This window comes from Zootermopsis nevadensis, unplaced genomic scaffold (genome assembly GCF_977971745.1).
Source record: "Zootermopsis nevadensis isolate Lab colony 2312 unplaced genomic scaffold, Znev_1.0 Znev_ptg000061l, whole genome shotgun sequence".
In the NCBI taxonomy this organism is placed as follows: Eukaryota; Metazoa; Arthropoda; class Insecta; order Blattodea; family Termopsidae; genus Zootermopsis; species Zootermopsis nevadensis.
The window spans coordinates 18,436,695-18,455,348 of record NW_028259192.1 but is presented as its reverse complement, the minus strand read 5'-3'; the positions used below and the strand labels follow the sequence as shown (position 1 = coordinate 18,455,348).

The following is an 18,654-nucleotide window of genomic DNA, read 5'->3' as shown; positions in this document are numbered from 1 at the left end:
ATCATTCCAAACGAAAGTGATGCTATCTTAGTGACTTATTTTGTGTATAGCTTCTTATGATGTATCTCTTGCAGAATTATTTAATGTCAAATGGCAAAATTATAACAGTGTATTTCTGGAGTTGTTTTGGAAATAAAGAGTGTTTACTTTCCATTATTGCATGCATATTACTGACAGTACTTATCTTTTTATTTATTAAATAACACTGGGCTGGACATATGAATACTGGAAATTAACAACTCTTGTTGGAGAAACCTATAAGCAGATTTAAGTTGGTTGTCATGTCTGGTAGAAGGTTAATGACATTTCAGAGGAACTTTCTGCTACTATCATCAGGATTTTCTGATCACAAAATACCCTTTTAATGGTTATTATGGTTTGTTGTAATAAAATGTTTGTTTATACACCAAGAGGAAGAAGAGTTTGGCTGCTGAGGTTATAATCTTTCCTGTAGGGAATGTAGTATCGGTGTTCATGACTATGGCATGTTACACAGATAAGTGTTCCCTTATGTTTACTCTGTAGTCAGTCACTTATCGATTCTATTTATGATGTCTGCTAATCTGAACAGCTGTCTTAAAGCCAATAAATTCACATTGAATTTTTACAAGACAAACTTCATTAAATTCAATTTTAATACAGGTTATGATGAACCAGGTTGTAGAGGCAAGAAACAACATATGATAATAAAACAATTGAAGCATTAACAACTATAGTTAACAAATTTGTAACTTAGACTGGGATAAAAAACAAACTTTTAAAATGTTATCCAGAAACTCAGTTCAGTATGTTTTGCCATTATAGTCACCCCACTGCTGAGAGTAGATATTTCAAAATTGTTCACCTTATTTCCAGCCTACCATATCTTGTGGGGAAGCTCAGCAGACAGCAAGAAAGTATTTATCATTCAAAACAAAATCATTAAAATTATGGTAGGTGTTAAGTAAAGAGTTTCCTGCAGAGAACTGTTTAATATACTCCCCCTTCTGAGTGAATTCTACAGCCATTACTGTCTTTCATTATTTACAATATGCAGTTCTTCCTAACAAATTCTGTAATACGTAGCATAAGTACAATGTATAAGCATGGTCGCCATCAGCTGAGTGATAACCTTGGTATATAACAGAAATAAGCTTACTATGCAGTCTAATTTCGTTTTCGAACGTTATTTTTTTAAAAAGGGTTCATATTCACACTATACGTTCCATGCTTGGCTTGTACTATGAAGCATACATGGGATGTACATAATATAAATTGTAATTATAGTATAACAACAGATGAAGGGACGCCTCTGTAGGCTTGCAGCAAAAACAGAATGGTGTGAGTAAATTTTAAAGGATTCTAACGCTGGTGTTTTTCTCTCGGGATTACTAAATTCTTTGTAATTTCGAATGCCAGACGATGGGCAGAATGATATGGCGTATACGTCGGTAGTCTGTCAGTAATATCCTCATTGGATTCTACTGTGGACACCATGATATGCACTCTGAAATGATAATCTATACTTTTTGTCTGTGTTACTCCCACAGGTGAGATGGTCCATTTAGTCAAATGATACGCAGACATGAAACAACAGCTTTGTTGCGTAAATAAAACCATCTAATCATTTACTAGGGTATACCACGGGTCGTATCGTCAAATACGTGGTACGAAGTTGCGTGTAATTTTATTGTTCGATTGGTCGAACTTCACGACGATTTTTCCCTTCCCTGAAAAAACAAAAACAAAGAAGCTATAATCTAGCTCTTGATGGTCCTTGTATGGAGAGTACAGATGCCAGAAAAATTTGTTTCACAAAATAGTATATTTTATTTAACAAAAGGAAGATTTACAGAAAATTCTAGTCCAACTGAAAAATGAACTCAGGTTTCACTGCCACCAGTTTGATCACCTGTGCTTCCGTGCATTTCCATTTAATGGTGTGTTGCGAAGTAAACAAAGATGCTGTTGGTGAACATTGAATGCAAACCAAATTTTTAATTTATTGTAGACCGTATTCTTTTGCACTTCGTGCAGAAAGGAAACATGGAAATGTGTCAAGAAAGAAACTGAGCCTATTGGTTTGTACCAAGCATATTCAAGCCATTAATAATGTGGTTTATTTTGGTTCCAGTTTTTCAAGGCCCAATTATTGACATGTATCTAATGTTATTTGTTTCTAGATTAGGTAATAAATATGCCGAATGATGATAAACTGAAAGCCCTTTTGTCAGATTTGGGTCGAGCCACTCTGCGGGGTGTAAGAAAGTGTCCCAAGTGTGGCACATACAATGGAACTCGGGGGCTTATTTGTAAGAATAGAGCCTGTGATGTTGTGTTCAAAGAAGGAGGAGAGAAGAGGAAAATGTCAACAGAGGCTTGCAAACTTATAACAGGCACCACAACACAGGTAAATTGTGTTAACATTGAGTTGAAAAGTACTTGATCAAGCATGGAACAGTTCCAGAGATGATACTCTTATAATTATTAGTTAGAATGTCAGAAGAGTGGTTCATTATTATTTTCACCCAGAGGCTAATGTGTGATATATACATCATTCATACAAATGTTACCACTTTACTTGGCATCAAATAATATGTAGTTCTAATACAGGTTGTTGGTTGGTTTATATGTTAATTTAAACAGGAGGTTAGTTTTAGTACAAAGTGTTTGACATGTCATATAGTTATGTACAAGTTGTCATAGTCACTAAGTGATTAGAAATCAGAATGTGTTTAAGCAAAGGAGTAATTTTTGCTCTCATCTGTATAAAAAACTATACAAGGTAAGATTTCAGACCTTGTATTGACATTTGTAATTACCGGGATTAAGAACATATTGGTGTTCATCTCAGTAGAACAAGCAGTTTCTGAATAATAAGCCTAAACAAACCTCTTCATATATATATGTAATTGGTACTCACCATAGCATGGGTTGTGACAAAGTTATGTTGTAAATTCATATTAAAGATCAAGGATTTCATGGTGTTGGAGATGTTGGTAGATCTTCCAGGTTGTAATGTTATGTGGACTTGTTTGTAGATACTGTCATTTTAGAGAACATACTGCCTCCAGCTTCAGCCCAGAATATGTTCTACCAACAAGTCTGCGCATCATTACAACCCAAAAGACCAGCATCAACAATTCATATTAATGGTCACATCAATCAGATGTTGCACCTATGAATTATTGCCTTTGTTAGACAGAATACTTCCAATTTGTAAGGACTGCTGATGATTTTTTTTATGTAATTACATGTTTATGACATTAGTTTAGATGTTCATTCACTTCCTGCTGTCCTCTGTGATAATAAATATATAAAGAAGAATGTGGAAACAGTATGTAAGCTGTGTAATGATGTGTATATATTAATATTAAAATTATATCCTGTAGATGACTTTGCACATTGTAAATAACTATGGCATAACACACTGTAAATACATTGATGTTGTTTTGGGTTGTGATATGGTATTGGTGCCCAAAAGAACATCAACAGCTTTGCTGCTGCTAGAACCTTAACTCTCACATTCTTTGAAGAATGTGCATTTCCTTTATCACTGTTCATGTTCTTGGTAAATCTACTCCAAAGGTAGGAACTACCTTTGAATTTAATAGACAAGGTAAATAGTAATATTGGAATGTCCATATACAGACTAAACATACCTGTGTATTAACAATAAAAAGGTAGTGGTAGAGTGTAATTTCTGAGCATAATAGTGACTTGGTGTAACTGATAAGACATTGAATGGCACTTAGCTGTGCATATTTTTTGTTGCTCAGAGAATTGCTGGTGTGATGTATGGTCACAAATAAAAGTGGTTTATCTATTGTTTTCCTGTGTTATATTGTGAGAAAATGCTAAGTCAGTGGGATGGTTGCTTGGTATCATAGACACAATGTAAGTGACTCACAAGCACCATTCTGTTTCATGTCAGCTGTTGGAAGTAGTTGAGCCCTGCTGAAACATTAATGATCCCTATGTTATGTGATGTTAACATTTGTAACTGATGTTCTTCTGTGTGACTTTCCTAGGTATTCTCGGTAAGAGTGAGGGACAAGGGGCCAGATTATCGGGGCTTTGTCCAGCTTCCAGTAATTCAGGCATCTGATTCAACAGATTCATTGGATTCAGAAGCAGCTCTCATCACACAGACATCTGCACTGTGCTTTGTAGATACTTGTCAGAGATCATTTGATGCCAGCATTCTTAAATGTCATGTAAGCATCTGTCATTATATTGGCTCTCTTTCATTACAGTTTATTGGAGTTGTGGTATTATGTTCTTTGCAGCAGCATTAGTGGATCTTGGCATAATGTGGATTATCTTGGACCCTGGACATGGGCTTCTTCCTTTCAAACAGATATTCTCTAAAAATGAATGTTCTTTGTTTTCATAGATTTGACTTCAAGAGTATCACACAATTTTTCTCATATTTGTTTTTATATGATATGTTCACATCCTTTGTAGCCATAAGGCTGTTCTAACAATTTCTTTCACTCCTTTCATCACTTTTTTCACACCTGTGTTTTGAAACCATAGACTCTAAGTTCGGAATTTTTAGCTGTCTTGTAGTGTCTGATTGTACATAGAAATATATGGTAATTATGTGTTGGCAGGAGAAGACTGCTCCTCTGACTCCAACAACATGTCAGCACATACAAGCAGCATTAAGGTGCTATGCAGAGGCACAACCTCTTACACTCAAGAATTCAGTGTTGTCATCCCTGAATGTTAGCAATGAAATAAAACAGGTAAGGCACAGGAATGTAGAATTTACTCAGTTTCAGTGATGGAGTCAAGAAATAAATTTGTATGTACCATCATAAGATGCATATTGTAGCAGTAAATATGAAAAATTCAAAAAGTTATTGCTCATATTTATTTTTAGATCATCTAGTCAGTCATTGAATCAGTGTTTTTCAGTTTCTGTATGTGCTGATACAACTTCAGTAATCCTGATGCTGTAGAGTAGTGATAGCTCTTCTTCATAATTTAGAGGTCTCAGGTTTGAATCATCAACTTTTCTAACTGGAATTATTTTATAGGTTTTCTCAGTCCCTCGAGGCAAATGTCTTGAAGTAGGCAATGACTGGATCCTTCCATATTCTTCCCAGTCTATCATCATCATCCTGTCACCATATATTCTCTGCAGCTGATGAAACATAGATGACAAGAAGCAACAAAGAATCCTTCTCTCCAGTGAAATGACATATCACTGAACTTAAGCAGAACTTGACACTGTATTCTTTAACCCTTTATGATTATAACACAAGACATCTATATCTGGGTATAATATGCTTAAAAACTGACAGGATACTGGTTCATGAGATATTATATATGAAGCTTAAATACATGCTAAAATTGTGTTATAATTCCATCAAATTTGAAGGTTCTGTCCCAGTGTGGGAATGTGAACTGTGTAGACAAAACCTGGTCATGTGAAAGTTAGGGAAATGATCTAGATAGGTGTCTTATAGATGATCTAGCTTTGTTATCTGTTTTTTATATTTATTTAACGTTTTACAATTATATTAGTGTTCCCGAGGTGGATTATTTGTTTTAATTTATATTTCTTCATTTATTTTGCTTTGTGTTAATATTGTTTCTATTTTGGGTTTGCCTGTACTTGGCAGTTATATTTAATACTGTATATGTATAAGTTTAGTTAATCTGTTTGTGTAATATTTTTCATTATTATTGTATGTATTATCAGTGTTTGCCTGTTATTGGCTTCTTGCTGTTGGCAAACACGTAAATAAATTAATTGAATTAAATTGAAAACTAAATTTTACTGTTATGAAAATTAGTAGCAATGGGTATTGGATATTTTTAATGGTGACTTCTGTATCATTCATGCTGGGCAGATGTTTTCAAACACCCAGTTAGTCAATAACATGTTTTTACAGGCAGTATGGCTACTGGCAACTGAGACTACAGGCCCATTGGTGCAGAGAGTATCAAAAAACATCATGGCTGTTAAATGTAAGGCAAGCCCTAAGCATCCACTGGGTTACCTCCATTTTAGCTTCTTCATGTCCAAATTGAAGGATAGAATTGAGAACAAGTATTTCTGCAGTTGCACTGCATTTAAGGCAAGTTCATGTAATGCTAGTTTTTATTCATTTTTGAGGTACCTATTTGAGCAGAGATGTTTTATATTTGTAAGCATTGTTGTGATAGATAAATAAAGATTTTAAAATCTCAGAATTCATATACATCAGATTAAGTACTGAAAGCGTGTTACTTGTACATAGTGCATTTGAGAGCTCTGAAGTATTAGACCTCATGCCTCCATGTCTCTCATGTGACATGCATTAGACAATTAAAGCAGTGGGTTGATTCATCTTTTGGCAAAATTTTGAGATATTAGTTTTGAGTATACAGTATGAATTTTATTTAAAGAATGCTTTGCAGTGAGGAACTCTGAAATTGTTTTGTATGCTAAATCTTGTTTGTTGTTTTGTCATGTGGCTGTGCATTCAATGCTCCACCGGCCACCTTGCTAGCATCTGATGGAATTTCTGTGTGTTTCTTTGTGGTATTTAAGTTCTTAGCAAGTAAATTAATTTAGAAGGAAAAAGAATGGGATTTTTTTAATATGGATTGGATTGTGCTAACTCAGTGTTGGGTCAGGTCCAGTGGTAGACTTTGTGTGTCATAAATCCTGTTCTTGGTCTCCCAGTGGGCCATCTTGAATTTATTTTCACATGTGAAGCTGCCCCTAGTGTTCTGACATGGCAGTCTTAATGTTCAGTATCATATTCAGCTGAAAGTGTATTTATTTCTAGGGACAAGTGAAGCAAGCCACAAACAAAGAAGACCCTACATTCAAGCGTTGTGTTCATTTTTATGCTTGCATCTGCGCATTTGCTAGTGACCTGAAATTAAATGAAGAGTTCTCATATTACATCAACCTCGACAAGTTTCCTGTAGCTTTGCCCTCTACCCCCACAACTCCTACAGAACAGCAGCAACATCTGGTGGCAATTCTGAGTGATGAAGATGGGACTGGAACTTGTGAAGTTGAAGTTGAGGTTCTAAGAGAGGAGGCGGCTTTGCTAGAGGCTACAGGCATCACTGTTGCTGATGATGTTACAATAGCACAGGTAGTACTGTAAATCTGTGTGCTTAATTCTCTTCAATCTTATGTCTTGTTTGATGAAATATTTGTTATAGATCGAAGTTCAGGATATTTTCTTTGTGTGTGCATGTCACATTCCTTCAGAACATACCATAAAACTATAAAAGCGGATAGAAATTTTTTTTCTGTACAAAATAATGTTATAAAAATTAAAACTAAAGTTTTATATTGTTGGGAAGGCTCCCATCTTACACAAAAACACATATATAAATTAGTGATGAATCAATGTCTTTTGTGTGTTATCCCCATGCCACTGAAAGTAGATGTGTGACTGGCAGGTAATGCATAAAAACCAGCCTATTATATCACCTTTATGTTAAGCATTTAAAGGATCCTCATAGCAGTGCTATATGTCAGTAAGAACATGCTGCATTAGGCTAGGCTAGCTTTGGTTAGCTGGTTTCAGTTTGTTTCTTATTATCTTTATGCTAATGAAATATGTATTACCATTTAGGGCTAAAGTTGCTACCTTAGAGGCTATTCAAAATTACACATTTTTGCTTGCAAAACTTATGTACTGTCCACAGATCACGAGAAAAACCCTGCTGGGGGAATTCGTTTCTGGTGCGGTGCGGGGGGAATGTTACTTATCAGCTGGACTAGAGGGCTGCTATTGGTGGGAAGTGTGATACGTCAGAGTTTTATGCTACTACACACAGACTGAAAACATCAAGCCGTTAAGAGTAGCGTGTAGTGAGTGCATCTCTAATGTGTTCTGCGGGTGTTGCGATAATATTCTAGATTAAATCGCTGTGATGCTGTGAGGTAATCTTAAAGCTGTACTCATTAGAACACATGAAAGCCTGTTGTCTGTTGTTCATTCAGTGGTTGTGGAACGAATGCTTTTAGGATCGGTCGTCACTCACCGCAAAATCTTGCGCATGCGTGTATATCGAATTCCTAGCAGGGATTTTCTCCTGGTCTGTAGACTGTAGATAGGACATTTTATATACAACCAAAACCTTTTATGTATTTATTTTGTCACTAGATTAATTGTAATAAAAATGTGTATATACAGTATTAGGTGTACAGTAAGGTCTTATAAATTAATTGATATTAAGAGATTCAAGATTTTGGAAAGGTGTACACTTTACAATATACTGACTTTCCAAAGATGTTCTTTACTCCACATCACATACTGTCCACAGATCACGAGAAAAACCTTGCTGAGGGAAGTCGTTTCTGTTGCGGTGCAGGGGGAATGTTACTTATCAGCTGGACTAGAGGGGTGCTATTGGTGGGAAGTGTGATACGTCAGAGTTTTATGCTACTACACACAGACTGAAAACATCAAGCAGTTAAGAGTAGCGTGTAGTGAGTGCACCTCTAATGTGTTCTGCGGGTATTGCGATAATATTCTAGATTAAATCACTGTGCCGCTGTGAGGTAATCTTAAAGCTGTACCCATTAGAACACATAAAAGCCTGTCATCTGTTGTTCGTTCAATGGTTGTGGAACGAATGCTTGTAGGATGGGTCGTCACTCACCGCGAAATCTTGCGCATGCGCGTATATCAAATTCCTAGCAGGGATTTTCTCCTGATCTGTGGACTGTAGGTCATTGTACTAGTGAGATTTAGGGACATCATTAGGTCATATTTTCACTACTGTGTTACTTTGATAACAGATTGCTTTGTGTCCTCCACATGGAGTTTTAAACTGTAAACAATAGAAATTAGACAAATTTTTGTACTTCTAATTATCATTATGGCTACTGTTAGGTTTAAGGATGTAAGTGATAATTATGCTGTTGTAGGTCCATGGCCTAGAAGTGTTGTCCACTGAACAAGTACAATTTCAGATTCAAGCAATGGATCCAGACTCTCTAAACTTCAGTGAGAGTATCTTACAAGACACACCTGAAGATCTGCAGCCAACACAAACAACACAGCAGTTAGAGGTGATGAACCCAGACATAACAAAATTCTTGTCTGACCATCTGTTGAATAGAATAGAATTTATTTACATTCCACAGATCATATCATAGGCCTAAGCCAAGGATGTAGAACAGGTCATAGCACAAATGAAATACTTGTTTCTAGTACAAATATAAATACATCATTATAACAGCTGTTTACAGATTTTTGGAACTACAGTATTACAACAAAATAATTATGATGAGAAACCATCACCATTGTTACATGTATTTATAAGCTCTTCTACTGAGTAAGATAGGAGATGCTCTTTTAACGCTGGCTTTAACATTTTTATATCATGATTTAAACTTTTGACAGTAGGTGGAAGATTATTGAATAACTTAATTCCAGTATAGTAAACTCCTTTTTGATATTTACTGAAGTTAGAATTTGGCACATGAAGGTTGTATCTGTATCTTGTTCTTATATTGTGGATATCTGTACTTGTTTGAAATTTTTCCATGTTATCCACTACAAATGATAATAGTGAGAGCAAGAATTCAGTGGAAGAATATTAAACTTCTTAAATAATTCCCTACAAGAGGCTCTCCTTTTAGTGCCTGCCATTATTCTAATGATCCTCTTTTGAATGTAAAATACTTTTTTGCTGTCCGTTGAATTTCCCCCAAAAATGATTCCATATCACATGATGGAATGGAAGTAAGCTAAATAAACTAATTTTAAAGTTTCTGTTTTCATGAGTGCTGCAACAGTCCTCATAGCAAAACATGCCGAGCTTAGTTTAGAAATAATGTAATGAATATGTGCTTTCCAGTTTAATTTGTTGTCAATTTATAGGCCAAGAAATTTAGTTGTTTCTATTTCCTCGATTATTTTATAATCATACCCTGTATTTAGATGTACACAAGTTCTGTTGTTAGTACAAAATTTAATGAATTTTATTTTGTCAAAAATTAATGTTGAGTTTATTGGCTTTAATCCATTTGTTCAATCTAGCAAAGACATCATCTATGCAGTTTTGACAACAGTCAATTTTTGGATGTGAATTAATAATATTAATATCATCAGCAAAGAGTATTGGTTTAAAATGAGAGTTGATGGTTGGGGGCAGATCATTGATATATACGAGAAAAAGCAGAGGACAAAGTATTGAACCTTGAGGCACTCCATGTTTTACAACACACCAATTTGAGTAGGTGCTATCATTTGAATTTGATGATTTTATTTCTACTTGTTTCTTACTGTTACAAAGGTATGATTTAAATCACTTGCCAACTATATTTTAAATTCCATAAAAATTTAGTTATGATAGTAATAATTTATGACTTACGCAATCAAATACTTTAGCAAGATCACAAGCTATTCCACCAACATGCACTTTATTATTTAGTGCACTTAAGATTTCATATGTAAAACTGAACAGGGCTTTATCAATTGAAAGATTTTTTCTTCAGAATATGAACACAGTTATGGAAATAACCTGTGACACCATTTTTAAATACTTTCATCTAAAGAGAGATTACCCAAATGCTTTTATTAATAGTTAACTTCCTGATATTTTTTTAACAAAACTTTCCATTACAATTTACTTCCAGAAGTTGTGAAACATATTGAAAATTCATGTCATTTCCATGTTGGTATTTTACTCCTTCATAATTATTTTATTCAAAACTTGTTATATTTTACATCTCAACATATTTCCTTGAACACTTCATACACTCCATTTTTAGGAAATGAAAATAAAACAAGCATGTGCAAATTTACTGAAGTATTAAAGTATACATGTCAAGTATAAATATATGTCACAAGTGAAAATTGCAGACACATTGCCCCTGAGATACAGGCTGAGGTCACCATTATGATTTTGTAATACTGTTACAGATGCTGAGTGTGAAACGTAAGCGGCAGGATCATAACATAGTGACACCATTGCAAGAGGTGGGTGGCAAAAAACCAAACTCTACCAGGAAAAATAATTCTGCCATTGGAGTTAGGAAACAAGGTCAGTATAGCAGTTATTACATTGTTTTATGCTTCAGAAATGCATAATGTCAGCATGTTGCATTTTTATTAATTTTTTACATATACAAGGAATTGATTTTATAATATCTTACAGTTTAATGAACTTAGCAATGTGTATTTCTTGTCTTCTGTCTATCTGAATCGTGTATCATTGCACTTGTTATAATTAAACATTTGCACAAAAATATATTACTTCCAGTTTGCTGGAATGGATTATTTTGTTCCAGAACCAGTAGATGAAAATGCAGCTAACGTTACATTTATCCAGTGGTTGGCATCTGTGACAGAGAGGATAAATCAGGCAATGCACTTCCAGTTCAGTGGGAAGCCAGACGCACTAGTATTCCATGTTCCACAGGTTACCATTTTTTATCATGTTACTAGCTGATTATGAATTGAAAAATGAAATAATGAGTTTTGTTGATTGTAATCTGCACTTCGTATTATAAGAGTGATCATATGAAGGAGGTTTAGGTGTATTAGATATGTAGCGTGGCAGGAATCAAATGTGTACATTTTGGCTGGAAGACCTTATGGAAGAAACCAATTACAAAAATGGTGTATAATTGGGGAGGATGGTATTAAAATAGGTTTAAGAATATATACTTGATTGAACTTAGTGAGGATAGGTTCCAATAGTTCAGTTTAATTTTGTGGTAGTGATCAAACATTTGGGTTTTCTTCTTCTGGCATAATTTCCATTTTATACTGTTCAGTGTTTGGATTCTGTAAGAAGACATTTGAATGAAAGCACATCTCTTGTTCTCAAACTAAACCTCTGTTATCATCTTATTATGTAATTATAACTGGATGTTACTGAATTTCCCAGACCTTGTCTGTTGAAAAGTTATTCAGAATGAACTTTTTGAGATGAATTCACATGTTAGAAGAAATGTACATTTTTGGCCATTTCTTATTTTCTTATAGTTGTTCTTTGACTGCTTGAGAGAACGAATTTCATGCGGAGGGAAAAAGAAACGATTACCAAACTTTACAACTGGCTTTGTACGACGTGATGCTGTTCCACTTGGGACATTCACCAAGTACACATGGCACATCACAAACATCATTCATGTGAAGCAGATATTTGAGACACCATTGGTGAGTACTGTCTCAAGAATGAAAAGTGGACTTGCTACTGTACAGCATGCAGTAAAATGTTTTAAGCATAGTTTAAACACTCTACTACAGTCCAAGAGGTGGGTGATATGATGCAGTTTCACAAGGATAACATTTTATTGTCATCAGTACATAGGTAGTGTTCTGTTTCTAAAAGTATGGGACCTCTAGCAAGATGATTTGTAAAAAGCATGAATCTTTCATAGAAGGGCCACTTTAAAAGTTTTTCTTTATATGTGTATAGATTTAAAAAAAATTATATTATTATTTCTGATCAAAATATTGGAAGTGATTTATGACAGAATTATGCTGTTCTAAATTCCTCAGATGCCATTGGAGATCACCCGCAGCTTTGTGGAGAATCGTGATGGTACCTATGAACCTTTCCATCGACGTAAAGATGAGAATGAGGCTTTCCGAAAAACCGATAGCCAGCCTCTAATAAAACCTCTGGAGTTGAAAACGTATCTTAGAGTTGGTAAGTCAAATTTTTTTAAAAGAGTGGGACAGTATTTAGTGCATAGTGCTGGTTCATAAGTTACAGAAATAATGTCTGTAATGCTTAGTTATTGCATGAAAGTCTGAATTTTCCATTGTATTTCTTTTAAACAGGTTGTACTTTAAACCGTCTTCCAGAGTGTTTGTTATTTAAAATTAATACTGAAGTATTAAGCTTGTGATACTGCTCCAAATCAGTTCTTTCTCACAGTTGGTAGAGATATAGGACTGGCAGTTGTTTGGTCAGTATACCAATCTTGTTTGATGTTGACTATCAATCTTTTCTGATGCTGACCTTCAGTTCACCCATCCATAGCAAAAGCTCCAAGAATTTCTTTGTTTCAGCATTTGTTATAGCTGTTTGTTATTCACTATTTTAGAGAATATTTTAATTTTTCAGAATTTTGTTTAAACTGCAGATTTGGTAAAAAGTTGGGACACCAGCAACAGTATACGTTATTCTTTTTATTTTTCTTCCTCCTCCTCCAAAGACATTTCTGCTTTGGTTGGATCATCTCACAACTTTTCCTCTTCCTCCTCAGTTTCTTCCCAAGGTCTTCCTACACTGTGTGTGTGAGATTTTACCCAACATGTGAGTCTGTGGTTACATTCTTAGTTACGTCACAACCAGTCCAACAGTGAAAACAGACAGAATTTTGGTTGAACATTCCTAAGTTATAGCCAGTCAACCAGACACACAGGTTTTTTTAATATACTGTGCTTGTGTGGTTACACTTACGATAATACAGAGCACACTGAATACATGGACAGACAAAATTGTGAATGATTTTGTTGGCATATGTTACAGGCAATATGTCGCCTGATCAGCAGGAGCCAACACCATTCCTCATAGAGTGGATACCTGACATCCTTCCACTCAGCAAGATCGGGGAACTGCGAATTAGGTTTGAGTTTGGGCATCAGCGCAATGGACAGCCTGAGAAGAGAATTCAGCGACCATTAGCTCGGACTCTTCCTGATATATCTATCACACGCATTACGAATCAACATGTACTGCAACTGTAATGTGTAAGAAGAGAGCATAGTTACAAAAAGAAAAGGGGGAAGGGTATTAAGCCCTATGGTTTGCACCTGCTGTAATTATAGTGCAACTGTGTAGGAAGGGTCACGTCCCTTAACAGATGTGGGGCCAGTCTTCCAGCTTATTGACAGTATTACATTTGTTACACCACAAATATGTGGAGAAGAAAATGTCTGAGATTCCTCGATTGAATGGAGTCACTATATAATTGAATAAGATGAATGGTGATCTCTAATGTGAGTAGGGTTTGGTCTATAGGAAAATTGGATCAGTTGTTTGAAAGTTACAATAATGCAGAGTAGATTGGATCAGGGAGCCATAATATAAGTAGGTCTAATCACAGTTAGCTATTCTGTATCACAACTGAAATCAGATTTTATACAGCTTTCAGTTTTTTAGAGAAAGAAGATATTTCTGAATAATTCAGAACTTAAAATAAATACATGGAAATTGAGAATAGACACTGAACCACAGCAAGTATTATGATTGTATTAATCATATTAGTAGAGCTTGTGTTGTTGTATGCTTGTATGTAGACGTTATTTGCTTAGAAAAATTGAATGTACTTTGCCATTGGTAACAACCAGGAAAATGCCCATGTTGTAAGAAAGTTTACAAGGAGATTTTGTGTGCTACTGGCGGCAATGTCTGTTAATTTCTTTTTATCAAAGGATGTCTCTGTATGTTTAGTAAAGAGACTGATGTATACTATAATCTGTGAATAAATGTAACTGACATATGTATATATAGATAGACATGTTGGCTTAAAAAATTTTATTTTCAGATTTTAAAATAGAAATGATCTGTTGTGTTTGCCAGATTCTTTTATTGAAAAATGCATATCTTACCATATGATTAATTATAAAAATTTATTAGGACAGTGTACACGTTGCTGGATATATGTATATTGAGTATATAATATGTTAACCCTTTATAGCCCAGTGTAACTGTCTACTTTAACAGTCAGTAATGCCACTTTTGTAATTATGTGTTTTTTATGATTCTAACTGTAAACAACATTAAGTAGTTGATCTTTGTAATATAGAAGTGTCATGTTTTCTTTCTGGTATGGAAAGAATTCTTTCATATTATTCAGATAACTTTGGCTTCAGTGGTTTAACCACTTTTAAAATTCCTTCTATATGCCCTGTGTTTTGAAAATGAGTCACATTCTACCACATAATTGAGTAGATGATGGCAGTGAGTATGATAATTGGCAGAGCTGAGAATTATACACAAACATCTGTGCCCTAGATTAGATCGAGCTACTAGCATGTCTCTCTGGTGGCTATTGAGAAATCAAAGTATCTGACAAAAATTGCCAATTAGTCACTTGAAAAATCTATAATTATCCAGATCCTGCTAACCAGAATAAAATATGAAATAAAACAAATGGTTTTATTTACAGAAATAGAATAAATTGCATATATGTTGAAGCTACTTTTGGAATTAAAAATATAACACACGGAAACCCACTTATAATTTAGATGCTCTTATACATGTACAGCTTATATTGAGAGACTAAATTGTTTTGAAATGCATATACAAAGAAAGAGTATTATTAGGAAAAAGATATAAGAATGTACAGTTATTTCAACACTAATATTTTTGCTGCTAGAATATATATGGCTTGGATTTTGTTCTTGTATGATATATCTTTTTCTTTCAAAAGATCCTTGTATATATAAAATTAAAATGTACAGTAATATATAGCATATCAGTAGTATGTTCCTCCAAAACACTAAAAATTCTGTTACTAGCAGATAAGTTAGTGCAATCATGGAATATGTAAATAATAGCCAGTCATCATCAGTTCATACTATAACCTTATGAATTTTTTTGAGGTACTTGTGGCAGTGAAGGTGTCATTGTTGTGTTCTGAGTTATGTGGTATGGACTTGTGGACAGTTAGTTACCATTGTTTTGGAAGGTGAAGATTGGGGCAGCATGTGCCTGCAAAATGTTGGTAATGTTAAGAATTCTGTTACTATCAGATAGGTCAGTAGAAATTAGTTTTCTTTTTATATTTTATACATAAAATAGGTAGCATAATATTATTATACTGGTATATATTTTTGGCTGTTTCAATCATCTTGCTTTTTGTATAAAATTTTTTGTTAGAAGCCAGGCTCTGCTTTTGTCATTAGCTAGAAAAGTGAAACCTGCTTCATTGTGCTAATTAGATGTAGCTATCTCTCTGGAAATGGAGATTAGCTCCATCTAATGGACCCCAACAGAGTAGTTTTCTCCCTCATACCTGATGACAAGCAGAGCCTGGGTTATGAAATGAGATGATGGAAAAAGACCAAATCTTCAGACTTATAGCATAATATTAATTTAATTTGTATGCCTTCATAACCAGGTTTATTTTGATAAGAAAATTAAAGCAGTTTTAAAAATACGTTTAAAACTGTAAATGCAGTTACTTTTGATTTAAGGTTTTTGAATGATCTTTTACAATTCATTCTTTTATTTTGTGTTACTGGTTTTTTATTCTCTCTCCCCGCATCACATGTTGCATGTTGTCCACTGAGTTGTTTATGATGTCCCATTTCAGGAGTTGGCTATACCCCTTATATGTGTATCAAATATACTTCAGACAATGGACAATATGCAGTATACCTATGATATAATGAAATGACTGTTGCTGCAAACATTTCATGCATTGGTTAAATTTCTCCTGTGATTGTATATAAAAATGTTATTTGTGATTCTGTCTTCTCATAATGCTGTTTCATTAATTTAATTATTGTTGATTTCTTCAAGGATTAAATGTAATATATTATATGTAATGTATTATTTTGTTGTAGTGTAAGACTTTTGTTTGAAAATATTTGAGTACTGGATATGTATTGAAATAAATTAAGTAAATGTACATTTGCCCCATTTTCATAAAATGTTACCCTAATTGCACATATGAACAAAAGTTGATTTAATTAAAATTTAAAAATAGTCAACACTATTAAGTTTCATATAACCATTGTACAGTTTAGACGGCACATATGCCGAAGACATTTTTGTATATTATTTCCTAATGTTATATAAATTAACAAAGTTGTGACTTTGTGGGATATTTTGTACATATTTTATGTTGGAGCATGTTTTTTATATGTAAAAATTTGCAAATAATTCTTAAAAGTACAGGGATGAGAAATTGTTTGTTTCTGATCTCTCAGAACCTAATCACGCTATCAATCTGTAAATAATTGTGTGGTTATAGCCTATGATGGTTCAGAGATAAATTAATTTTGCATATTTTCTTTTCATAACTATGTATTGCTACAGTTGGCTTACAGATTTTGACACATCCATTACAAGTAAAGAGTAGTAACATTATATACGTATCTGAAAAAGTTTTGTTGTGTTTCAGAATCAAATGGCCTAAGAATCACATACATGACTCACTTGTACATTTCCCTTGAAATGAAGAGATGTTTTCAGAGCTTTGTTTGCATCTGTTGAGATTGGTTATGAGGAGGATGGTGAACAACATAAGCCTCCTATTCAACTGTGACAGTACAAACAAGGCTGTGACACTCATGGAAAAATATTAAATTTAATTGTATGTTCACAATAACAAATAGCCAGTTCAGTGGAGTAATCATTAAAGCTGTGAAGCTTCATTCTTTCATCCCACTGAATGTGATAAAATAGTATTTTTATTTCTGCTTGTATAATTTATCTTTTATGTAACCATATTTGGCTTCTAGTTTTAACATCAATATTTTCAGACCAGTATAGTTTTCCTGTCGTAATTTGGTATTAACTCATTGGCATAGAATTCATTTTAGTATACTGGGCCCTCAGTGTTAATGCACAGTGTTTTGTGAAATAAATTAAAAGTGCCATGATGGGATAGTCTAATCTAATTGTTCCGATAGCACAAGTGGTGTGCATGTCTTTCTTTGCTGCAGTATATAATCTTATACCTTTAAAAATAAATTAACTGTCCAGTTTTAATGACAATTGGTATATGTATGTGTTTAACACTCAAGAGGATAGTCATGTAATCTGCGGTAGAAGAAACATTACCAGTGTTCCATGCATGATCCTGAACACTTACAGTAATAATAATTTTGTACATAAGAATTTCAGTTAAGGTTGGTTATATCTGGGATGGTGTGGGCACCATAACCAAAAATGCTGAAACACTCCTACAGGCAAGAAAATAAGCCTAGAAGTTAATGTAAACAAAACTAAGTACATGGGCATAATACCGGATCAACAACAGCAGAACATAAGTATAAGTAACACATTATTTGAAAATATTTAAAAAGTTAAGTATCTGGGAACAATAGAAATGAGGTCCTTGATGAAATTAAGAGTAGAATACAATTGGGAAATGCTTGTTTTATTCATTTCAAAAACTGTTATCATCTCGTTTACTATCCAAAACACTGAAGATCAGGATATATAAAACAATACTTGAAAACAGGTTGCTCAGGTGGATATTTGGATCTAGGAGGCATGAAATAAATGGGGAAATTTAGAATATTGCATAATGAGAAGCTGTGTGAATTGTATGCGTCACCTAGCATAGTGAGGATAGTGAAATCTAGGAGGCTTCAATGGGCTGGATATGTGGCATGCATGGGGGGGGGGGGGGGGGGAGGCAAGGGCTGCATACAGGATTTTGGTGGGGATCCACTGGGCAGACCAAGAAGGAGATGGGAGGAATGAAATTGGTATGTTTAGAATTGTTTTGGATGCTAAAACATATTTTGATGGTGAGGACACCTGCCATATTATCTTTATGATAAATATTACTATGGTATATGTGGCTTCCCTTCTTGATGTGGTATGAATTTACAAATTCTGTGTTGGCTCCATGTATCAGGCCCTCATTGTTTCACATCGCTGCCACTTTGTTCTTATGGACATAAAATATTTAGAAAATATAGCAATGAGATGACCTCCAGTGACACAGCTTATGTACTTAGATAACGTTGGTTCAAAAGTTAAGGGGATAAATACACT

General features: G+C 34.3%; 1 protein-coding gene across 2 annotated transcripts; it reads left to right on the top strand.

Moving 5' to 3' along the window:
* The first annotated feature begins 1,739 nt into the window (after nt 1–1,739).
* Nucleotides 1,740–17,528, top strand: LOC110834892 (uncharacterized protein C2orf42 homolog). Of its 2 annotated transcripts, none has more exons than XM_022074515.2 (12): nt 1,740–2,060; nt 2,163–2,389; nt 4,011–4,196; nt 4,596–4,730; nt 5,886–6,071; nt 6,768–7,085; nt 8,921–9,019; nt 10,878–10,998; nt 11,246–11,376; nt 11,946–12,119; nt 12,465–12,615; nt 13,444–17,528. In XM_022074515.2, exons 2-12 carry the CDS (start codon nt 2,177–2,179, stop codon nt 13,659–13,661), a joined length of 1,932 nt encoding a protein of 643 aa, XP_021930207.1. In that variant the 5' UTR covers nt 1,740–2,060; nt 2,163–2,176; the 3' UTR covers nt 13,662–17,528. The 2 variants fall into 2 exon arrangements, with proteins under 2 accessions (XP_021930207.1, XP_021930205.1); XM_022074513.2 differs by having other exon boundaries at nt 8,876–9,019.
* Nucleotides 17,529–18,654: the final 1,126 nt, after the last annotated feature.

What these genes read in the sequence shown, in the direction of transcription:
- LOC110834892 (XM_022074513.2), top strand. Translation starts at nt 2,177, where the DNA reads ATGCCGAATGATGATAAACTGAAAGCCCTTTTGTCAGATTTGGGTCGA. An exon ending in AAACAACACAGCAGTTAGAG is followed by an intron (nt 9,020 to 10,877) that starts GTGATGAACCCA and finishes ATACTGTTACAG; the next exon opens with ATGCTGAGTGTGAAACGTAA. An exon ending in TAGTATTCCATGTTCCACAG is followed by an intron (nt 11,377 to 11,945) that starts GTTACCATTTTT and finishes ATTTTCTTATAG; the next exon opens with TTGTTCTTTGACTGCTTGAG.